The sequence below is a fragment of the Camelina sativa genome, chromosome 7 (genome assembly GCF_030686135.1).
Source record: "Camelina sativa cultivar CO46 ecotype springtype chromosome 7, ASM3068613v1".
Classification (NCBI taxonomy): domain Eukaryota; kingdom Viridiplantae; phylum Streptophyta; class Magnoliopsida; order Brassicales; family Brassicaceae; genus Camelina; species Camelina sativa.
Genome location: NC_141886.1, coordinates 8,249,748 through 8,260,597, shown reverse-complemented (window position 1 = coordinate 8,260,597; position 10,850 = coordinate 8,249,748). Strand labels below are relative to the sequence as shown.

The 10,850-nt window shown below is 34.8% G+C and overlaps 1 protein-coding gene across 1 annotated transcript; it reads left to right on the top strand.

The window, feature by feature from the left end:
- The first annotated feature begins 9,214 nt into the window (after nt 1–9,214).
- LOC147941039 (uncharacterized) lies at nt 9,215–10,074 on the top strand. Its single transcript, XM_087458365.1, has 3 exons — nt 9,215–9,455; nt 9,574–9,734; nt 9,793–10,074. The coding sequence occupies exons 1-3, from the start codon at nt 9,215–9,217 to the stop codon at nt 10,072–10,074; spliced, it is 684 nt and encodes a 227-aa protein (XP_087314491.1).
- The last annotated feature ends 776 nt before the right edge of the window (nt 10,075–10,850 follow it).

The window sequence follows — 10,850 nt, the reverse complement described above, 5'->3', positions numbered from 1 at the left end:
CCAAACATCACAACAGAAACCTAGTGAACCCAAACCTAGAACCGTAAGGGCTCTGATACCAAACTGAAACGACCTGACCCGTTTTTTTTTTAAATAATAATAAATAATAATCTACAGCTAGTGGTCCCATACCCACTAGCTACCTAACCACAATCACAACCAACAGCGGAATAACAAAAATACCAATATCCAATAATATCCAATAAATAAATAACCAATATTCAACCATAACAACAATTCAATAACCAAACATCATGAAACATGAAACTAGCAGCCTAACAATGTTCTAAAGTCCCAACTCTAGCAACCTAGCAACGCCAGACAACACACAATCAAGTCCCTAGAACATCCTCCTCTTCATCGCCTTGATTCCAAGATCACACTTTGCCTTTACCTGCACCACAAACACATATTGAGATGCATGAGTATTTGATAAACACTCAGTGAGGCAATCCTCCCATCTACTAGGCTATACACACAAGCAACAATGATATCAATGTTCCAAACAATCAACAAACAAGACATACAAACCAGGAAAATCAAACATTGTCTCGACCGACACTGGCCTTGGTGTCGACCGACACTACCCCACAGTGTCGATCGATGCCCAATTTGCTGGTGTCGACCGACGCCAAGTGGTGTTGATCGACACTCCCTCTGCAATCGCGATCCGCTCGAAGCCGAGAGTCGAATCTCGCTCCTAAACTCCTCCAAATCGCCCAATACTCATAACCCAAGCCAAATACGTCCATAGGAACCTGTAGCAACCAAACCCAGCAAGAAAAAAAAACACACAAAACAACAACAAACAAGCAAGAACAAGGACATCAAAGGCTTAGATTAGCCATGGTCATGCACTCACCTCTTTGCAGGAAGTTTCTGACCAAAAACGAACGAATCCACACTACCAACAAGCTTCCCACACGTTCCTAGCCTTGAATCCTCACTCACACAGCAAGATCTCACCCACAAAGCCTTGAAATCTCACAAAACTCACAAAAACCCAAGAACAAAACTTTTCTCTCTTTTGTTTCTCTCAAAAACGGCGTGAGACAAAACAAAACACGACCTAGGTCGTTTTCTACCTTTAAAATCTTGGTTCAATGGTTTTCCCTAAACCAAACCGGTCCAAATCGATAATTAAATCGAACTGGTCGAACCAGAGAATGTTGGTGTCGACTGACACCACCATGGTGTCGATCGACACCTATCCCAGAAAACCAATAATTGACAATGAAAACGACAATGAAAATGAAAATGACAAGAAAGAATATGAAGAATAAGAAAACATTGAATAAAAAACACGAAAACATAGGTGGTAGCGATCAATTAAATATGAAAACGAGTTAAATTCATGATTATAAAATTGTTTCGTTTTTCTGGTGGTCAAAGAAAATGGTTTAGGATATTTGAGGTCATCAGTTTGATTTTTCTCGCCTGGACATCAAGTTAAATTTATGATTTTTTTTATCAGATTTGATTTTATAACACAACTGATTTTTATGTTTTAAAAAATTGTGTATATGAAATTTTTTTTTTCCTTAGTACTAATTTTAATTGTTTTATGAGATAATATTTTATTACCGTAATCAATCATATATTAAAGGAGTAGTCGAAAGAGCTCACATTCAATCTCACAAAAATTGACCTCTCTTGTCTATAATGAAAATTGCCTTTAAAATATTTTCGGACAAGCTATTTTCTCCAATTTAGGTTATATAAACGCACCACATTCATCCTCAGACCTGAGATTAATGTTTTGCCATTAATGAGATTCAAATCTGGATGTTTTTACCCTTTTTATAATTTTTGAAAATTATTAAAAAATTAATTACGAAAATATATGAATCAAAAGTCAAAATTCATTTTAAAAAATGGCAAAAATCTGAATGGGCTTCTATAAAAAAAATTTGTCAAGAATACACCGTCTTAGTCAAAGCCCTAAAATCATAGGTCGTTTACTATTATAAATACTAGATACTCTAACCATCCTACATAACTCAAAAACAAGAAAAAAAACCCTAAACTATTATCATGTTCTCGAATTTATTTTTGTATTATAATTTTGGTCTTTTATATGATTCATCAGATTCTAATTTTTCATTCCCTCTTTTTGTTCTTTTTGTAGTGGTTGTTTGGCAATCAAGATCAAGCAATCTCTCCACCTTTTAAAATATGTATGTTGTGTTGATCTCTATATATTGTTTTATACTTTGGCAATTTAAGAACACTAGCTAGGTAATATATAATTAGTGAGTTCGCCCTAATTTCTTTCTCAGACACTATAATCAAGGCGCCGCTATCACCACATTTCTCCGATGCTGGTAGATCTCCGGATCGCCAGCGTCGGGATCTCTCAATCTCTCCGCTCCTTTACTACTTCCTTTATTCATTTAGTTTCATCCTTCAAGTTTTTTTTTTCTTTTGTTTTCTTCTTTTGTTCCCCGACCAAACCTCGACACCTACCCTAGAGCTAGACGAAGGCCTGATCTTGTGCTCCTACAGAAGGATCTGGAGTTCGGGGAACCCCATCCTCATCATTTCTCGCCCAACCTTACCGTCAACGGTAACAAAGTCTCTGTGCTTCTCTTTTCCCCAATCCGGATTGTACTTCGCCATTGAAGTCTCCTCTTCCTCAACGGCACCGGTGTCGATGTTTGGCGAGGAATGTTCCATAGTTTCGATTTGTCTTCGTTTTTGGACTCCCGTCTCTAAGATCTGTCACACTATGAGCTTGGCAGACCCATGTCAACTCCCCTGGCTATTCCCAAAGTCTATTGGATCTCTGCGGATGAGCTCAGGACTTGAACTTGGATTGCTAGCATCCCAATTGGTCTTGCCCAACCTCCGAAATCCCATGTCTACTCTATCTATCCTTATGTTATGTAGTAAACATTTCTTATGTTCGTTGGTTGAACTCGGTGTCCGAAGACTACATCTGAGAATCCACTTACCTAGAATGATTTGTAGTAACAAAGGATATGGTAGAGCCCTGATCCATGCTCTAGTTCTGACTTTGTTTGTTAACTGGAAGAACCAAATCCCTTTTATCCCTATGCTAACTAGCGTTTCTAGTTCTCAACAACATCCCATCAACCGCACCAGTTTGGTGTTAACAACAACCCAACATACCAAGCCTCTTTCACATCTAACATTGTTAAACCGGCTGCATGTTTTGTGTGGATTTCTTAATCTCTTTGGAAAAGGACGCCAGATGAGAGAGAACCCACCTGTACTGCTACGGTTTGACATATCTTCATCGCTCAATTTGGTCTTTGTTCCCCTTGTTTGTGCTGATTGTGAAGCTTTGCTCCCCTATGATCCTTTGCCCTGTACTCCAAAGTTTTCATCTGATGTATATAAGCAAACCACTATTAGTATCACCACCATCACTAGGGCTGTAGCCCCCGAATTTTTGCCATGGCATTGCTTTTGCTAGTGCTCCTCGCTCTGGTGAGTTTCTTGGCCCTGATTCTCTTATCAAAATCACAAAGTCTTATGACTGTGATCTCCTTGCCATCTATCGAGTCTCTCGACGATGGTCAATCTTGCAACTCACATGTCTCAAGCTGCTTCTTAGCATTTGTTTCACAGCTCTTATGGACAATTGCTTAATATTTTCTACCTCTTTATTTATGTTTATGGTTTTGGGGAAAGCCTCTGCTTGTAATCAGAGCCGTGCCTACATGGTGGAAACAGAAACACTCGCCTCCGGCCTCTAATTTTGTAGAAAGTTTAAGAAGCCATATTTTTGTCAATTAGTGTTTTTCATGCATGTATCAAAAAGTAAGGTTATGGAAATTTATATACGTAATAAGGAAATATAGTGAATATAAAGCAATGCCAATACTGCAATATGTAGGATCTCTAAAGTCTAAATACACGGACAAGTTAGGATCTCTGCATATTAATATTTTCTTATAGTACTAATTAGATATCACATTTTTACACCACAGTTTATTTAAAATTCATATAATCACCAAAACAATTTTTTGTTGTTGATAGTGACACAATACTATGTCTACCTATTTTTTTTGAAGTTTTTATGAAAGATTATTGTATACCTTTAATTATAAAATTATTATGAAATATTAGAAGTGTTATATTTTTATAAATTATTTCAAATATGATTTTTTTTTCTTTGCCTATGGCCTCTAAACCTCTAGGCACGGCTCTACTTGTAATGTCTTGAATTCTGGGAGTTTATATCCTCCTCTTTGTATGACTTCTATTCGAATTAATAGAATCATCTGTTTGTCGAAAAAAAAATACTTTGGCAATTTAAAATAAACTCAGATTTTTTTTTTTGTTTCAGGTAAATTCATGGATGATCATAATTGTAGATCTACAAAACTGAATATAATTAAATTCAGGTATTAATCTTTGTTAACCCGAATCCTTAATTTTTAAAAATAAAATTGATGCTAATGTTTTTTTCTAATGTTATAGTTGCAGAAAAACTATGGTGGATTATATTCATGGAAAATTTGTGGTAATTTTCTAAAAACTTGGATTTCTTTCTATTTACAAGTAGATTTAAATTATTATTCTGTTTTTTAATAATATAAAATGTGTGCCTAATAAATTATAATTCTATTATTTTAATAGTATAATATGTGTGCCCAATTTATTTTGAATTATAATCTTGGTCTTTTATATGATTCATCGGATTCTAATTTTTCATTCCCTCTTTTTGTAGTGGTTGTTTGGAAATCAAGATCAAGCAATTTATCCATCTTATAAAACATGTATGTTTTGTTGTTCTTTATATTTTATTTTATTCTTTGGTAATTTGAAAGAAACTCATAATCTTTTCTTTTTTTCTCAGGTAAATTCATGGATGATCGTAATTGTAGATCTACAAAACTGAATATAATGAAATTCAGGTATTAAACTTTGTTAACCCGAATCCTTAATTTTTAAAAATACTATTGATGCTAATGTTTTTTTTCTAATGTTATAGTTGCAGAAAAATTATGGTGGATTCTATTCATGGAAAATTTATGGTAATTTTCTAAAAAATTGGATATCTTTCTATTTACAAATAGATTTAAATTATAATTCTGTTTTTGGAATAATAATATAATCTTTGTTCCTAATAAATTATTTACCCCTCTTGAATAAATAGAAAGAAGATGAAAATTTAATTATAAATCTGTTTATTTTTTTAAAAATAATAGAATAATTGTGACTGATATTTGTTTCTATTAAATTGATAGAAAGAAGAAGAAAGTGATATGAATTAAATTCAGGACTTCATATCTCAGAAGTTTTTCAAGAAAGAAAGAGATTAGGGAAGATTAGGAAGAGTTTTTTTTAACAATTTACAATTATTGTTTATTTGTAATTGCTTTAGATGGATAAATAATATATAATAAATGGTAAATTTCTCATTTTGTTTAATAAAAAAGAAAAATCAGAAATCTAAATTTTATATCTCATTTAAAATTTAAAAGTAATAGAAGATAAATACTTGAATATATTGCAAATATTTCTTTGAGAGTATCCCTGTTTTTAAAATTATTAAATTTCTACAGACTATTTGTTTCACTTTTAATGTTTTTTTTACACGAAAATTAGAAAAAAAGGAAATCAGATATTCATATCCCATTTATTTTTATTTTTAAATAGAAAATAAATACTAGAATCTATTGTAAATATTTGTTTTAAGAAAACTTCTATTTTCGAAAATGTTAAATTTCTATAGATAATTATGATGGTTTGAACTGTAAATCTCGAAAGGATATACTACAAATATCCATTTAATTTGAAGATATGACACAATCTTTTGTGATTCCGACAAAATCTCATAGGGTTGCTGCAAATCTCCGGAAAAAACCATTTTTTCCAGCTGGATACTCTATCACCAAAAGGAGGAACAAATACTCTAAATAAGACAAAAAATCCTTACAATTATAATTAGGTGAATGAACAAATAAAACACTTAAAAATGTATATATATTGAAAATAAAAATGAGTAATTTTAAATAATAATTTATCTTTCACTTTTAATAATATTTTTTTTAAACAAATTATTTTGTTGTAAAACGAAAATTAGAAAAAATTGGAATAAAATAATCATATCCCATTTGAAATTATTAGAAAATGGAAAATAAATACTAAAATCTTTTGTAAATATTTTTTTCGAGAAAATTCTATTTTTAGAAATGTTAAATTTCTATAGATAACTACGAAGGTTTGACTTGGATACTAAGCTATCAATATAGAGGCGCTCAATCACAACATTAGAAGTCAGGTTTGTTAGGCTTATACATTTGGTCGCGTATGCTCGCGGGTAACTCCCCTAACTATTTTACTTTATGTTTATATTAGAAAAATTACTTCGGTTCCGTATTATTGAAGATTAAATTATAGCTTCTCTTTTGGTTAATTCTTTTCCATTTACATTTTTGTTGGAATCTTTTTTAGTCTTATAATTAATTTACTTTTTGGTTTGTTAAAAAAATTAGTTGAAACTATTATTTAAAAATATATCTGCCCATACAAGCGTATAAAAGAATTGAATTAGTGATATATTTCACCATAAAAAAGTTTAGACAATAATTGTTTTAAAAAAGTTTTTGTCCGCACAAGAGTGCGGGTAACTCTTCTAGTTGACATAATAAAGTCCACTAGTAATGACTTTCAAATCGATTAGTAATTCTTTTCAAATCTACGTTAAATACTTTTGAAAAACTATTGAACTTTAAAATCTTCTGATATATTCAAATCCATTAAAAACATCTGTCCAATGATATCCATAAAACAGTTTTAAAAGTCCTTCAAGCTTGAGAACGGGAGCCAAGCATCTCATGATATATAAACATCTTTTAGAAAGAAAAAAAAAATAAACTACATATATTTAAATCATTAGTCATCTAACCTAATCGATGGTGAAAGGATTAATGGCGGCCGCACTTCTCCTTCTGCAAAATAGACAGAAGAACATGGTGAGGAAAGGCAAAACCAAAACGTAATAGATAATTTCTTTCCTTTTACAAGAAAATGGTAACAGAAAAACAAAGTATAGGTACTATGACGGCAATAGTTGGCGATTGTGCGATTTCGGGGGCTGGACAACAAGATGCAACCATGACGGATGATGTTCATATATTTCACCTTGTTTTACCTTAGTATATTCACATCTTTTACATGATTTACTATCTAGTTTGGCCATTATTGAGTAGCTTTAGGAATGTTTATGCATTAGAGTAGAATTGCATTGTATTTGCATAGTTTTTAGCATAAGCAAGTGATTTTGGATCCTAAGGAGCATGGAAGGATGCTGAAGAGGATTGGAGCTATCAAGTGAAGAAGACAAGGGAGCTAGAGCAGAAGAATCAAGATCCGGAAGTCCACTCGACCACCACACTCGACCGTGTGCTGAGAAGGATTCGACCGGCTGGAAAAAGCAGAAGAAGAGGTCACTCGACCAAGCACTCGACCGAGCACCTGGTCGAGTTGACCGAGCCGCCTGCCTATTTTGTCTTCTAGCCATTTTAGGGCTTTCCCTCTCTCCTATATAAACCTCTTTTACCTCATGGCCGCAAAAGAGAGCACTTTTGAGAGAAATAATATCTAGACCTAGTATTTACCCTTTTGGGAATTATTTACTTTTTGCCTTTCTTTTTCTTAGATAATTAGCCACTTTTATATTATCTCATAAATTTTTGATACTTGTTTGTTACATAACTTTCTAAGTATTAAGAATTTGAGTTTGATTTCTTCTTCAATATTGTAGATCTTTATCTTATCTATCTAATCATGCAAGTTTCATTGATTTATGGGTTTATGATTTTGTTCATCATGTTTAGTGATTGTGAGTAGTGTGTAAAGATCTTAAGGATGGATTAGGCTGGGTAAAGGTTATGGGTGTTTAGATTGACCAAGCTTTATTGTTATACATCTCTTCTAGATTAGATATGCTCTATGATATTCTTATACTGTGAGGGTAATGATAGATCTTAAGCTTCTTAGCATCACACCAATGTCTAAGTTGTTAGATAAGGCTAATGCTAGAGATTATCATGCTTAACCTAAGAGATTAGATGTTTAAGGTGATTTTTGACATTGATGATCTGGTTGTTTAATGCCTGCTTTTATATGTAATAGCTAGTGAGAACTAGGTCTAAGAGTATCTAAGCTTGATTGTTATCGTCATGAGAATGGATTAACAAGTATTAGAAGATCATTGTCTAGAGATAGCTCATTATTGATTGAGGTTTGTTGATCAGTTTAGATAACCATAGCTTGAGCCCAACCCATGAATCCATCCTTAGGAGCTTTCCTTGTTTATTGATTTCCCTATTTGAGTATTGTTATTCGCTTGTTGTTTGATTTACTTTCGTTTTGCTCTGTTTTGATTGTTGTTCTGTCTCTGTTCTTTGTACTACATCACTCGACCTCCCACTCGATCGAGCATCCGATCGAGTGCTTGCTCGAGCATCATCCAATGTTCTTGTTTATGTTCTGCATTTACTTGTTTCACTACCTTTTTCATTTCCTGTTTCATTCCTGCTGCATTCATTTCGTTTCTGTTTGATCCTGTTTCATTACTTGTCTTGCATTAGTGTAGTACTTGTTCTTGTTTAGTATCATTACTTTTTTGTTTTCACTGTTTATTTTGCATTTAGTATCTTGTCTTAGTACCTCTACATTCATCATTTTGTCATTATCATTAGGTTGTTAGTTAAAAACATTCATCACATTTGGCTTGACTTAGACAAGTATTCATATCCTGATTGCTTGCATCACACTCATTATGGATTGACATCCTTTATGCTACAACAACATAAGGGTAATTGAAACACCTTGCATCCACCTGTTCATTCATCATCTCTATCATCCATCATTCATTCATCATCACCACCATAAAGAACATGTTTCAACGGATATCGGTGAGACGGAGAGGCCATCGGGTGATCTCCAGATATAGGGGCCACATGAGTGGAGAGGGTATTGGGTAGTAACGTCGGAGGGAGGCTCTCACTGGAGGCAATATTGGACAAGGGTTTTGTGGATAAGAGTGTGATGATGGAATTTCCTGATGGAGAGGATGGGGAGCCAGTAATAATCATAGGGAAAGAGGTGTTGGATGTGATGAATGGGCTAAAGAAGCAGTTCATGATTGTGAAGGTTCTAGGTCGAAATATCTCTATTGCGGCCCTTAGTAGGAAGTTAAAAGAGATATGGCAGCCACAGGGCGATTTATGTCATGGATTTGCCGCGTCATTTTTTCATTGTTCGTTTTGAGTTGGAAGATGAGTACTTAGCGGCCCTAACTGGAGGGCCATGGAAGGATTTTGGAAGCTATCTCATGGTGAAAGGTTGGACTCCGGATTTCGATCCACTGAAGGATGAGATAATCACGACGCCGATGTGGATCCAGGTGGTGAATATTCCTAATAACTTTTATCTTAATGACGATTTCTCGCGGGTTAGGGAGACCTATCAAGGTGGATCTAACCACTCTTAATTTTGAGAGAGCTCGGTTCGCTAAAATATGCGTGGAAGTTAACTTGAGGAAAGCTTTAAAGGGTACGGTGATGATCAATTTTGAGTGTTACTTTGTAGCCTATGAGGGATTGCATACCATGTGTTCCGGATGTGGGGCGTATGGGCATTTGGTTCATTTCTGTCCAAAATCTGTACCAGCTAAGGAAGTGGTCTTGGTTCCCCAATCAGGACGGAGAGTCGAGAGCATTGTGGTGCCAGTGGATAAGGGTTTTATGGAGGTGCGACGAGGGAGTCGGAAGTCAGGAGCATCACCAAGACGGGTTGTTTTTGAGGCAGGGTCTCCAGAAAAAATATGGAAAGAAATCAATGGGAAATCATGAGGAAAGATACGGGAATATTCATATTTCCAATAGTTTTGGTCAGTTGGAGTTATTTGGAAACTATCTGGAGATAACGGAAGAAAATATTTGTCTCGAGGATAATAAGGAGAATGTACCAAACGGGAATGTTGGGAGCAAGGTGAATCGTGCGGATCACGGGAAGAAGGCTTCGACTCAATCTATGTTGGGTAAAGGGATTGATGGGCTGCAAGTTGGACCCACAATTCAGAATGCCTAAAAGAAGAAAGGAGTGGAACATAATGGGCCGCGGAAACAAAGTAAACCCAACAGGCTTACCCGAGGATTGTTTTTCGGATCAGCACGAGATGAAATTCCAGTTCTTGAGAATGGCAAATAGTTCTTTTGCGGATTTCTGCAAAATGATTCAGGTCTGTGATTTTCATGAGCTCAAATTTACAGGAGATCCTTTCTCCTGGAAAGGAAAACGTCATTCTCATAATGTCGCATGCTGTCTTGACAAAACGTTGGCTAATAGCGAAAGGCTTGCCCAATATCCAGCCTCTCACGTGGAATTTTTTGAACTAATCGAATCAGATCACAGGCCAGTCATCACTACTATTTCCAACGCTTTCACCCCACGTCAAGGTCAGTTCTACTATGATAACCGACTAATACATCGAGAGGGTTTTAAAGATGCAATCAGTCACAAATAGAATCTTCGAAATATAGGCCAAGATACATGCATTGCTTCACATATGAGAGAGTGTAGAAAGGCAACTTCCAACTGGAAAAGACAGAACAGACCCAACACTCAAGAAGAAATCAGCATCCTAAGGCATTGATTGATAAATCTCACTCCAATGGATCCTCCACGCAACAAGTAAGAGATCTTCGCCAAAAATTGAGTATTGCCTATGATAATGAAGAAGAATTTTGGCGAACAACGAGTCGTAAACCTGGTTATCGAGTGGTGATAAAATACAAAAAAATTTCTTCGCAACTGCAAAGAGTCATACTACCAGAAACAAAATGTTTTCCATACTTCATGATGTG

Bases quoted from the DNA above. Each gene is read 5' to 3' on its own strand.
- LOC147941039 (XM_087458365.1), top strand. From the start codon at position 9,215: ATGGATTTGCCGCGTCATTTTTTCATTGTTCGTTTTGAGTTGGAAGAT. The intron at 9,456-9,573 runs GTGGATCTAACC...GTTACTTTGTAG, and splicing joins GGTTAGGGAGACCTATCAAG to CCTATGAGGGATTGCATACC. The intron at 9,735-9,792 runs GTGCGACGAGGG...TTTTTGAGGCAG, and splicing joins TGGATAAGGGTTTTATGGAG to GGTCTCCAGAAAAAATATGG.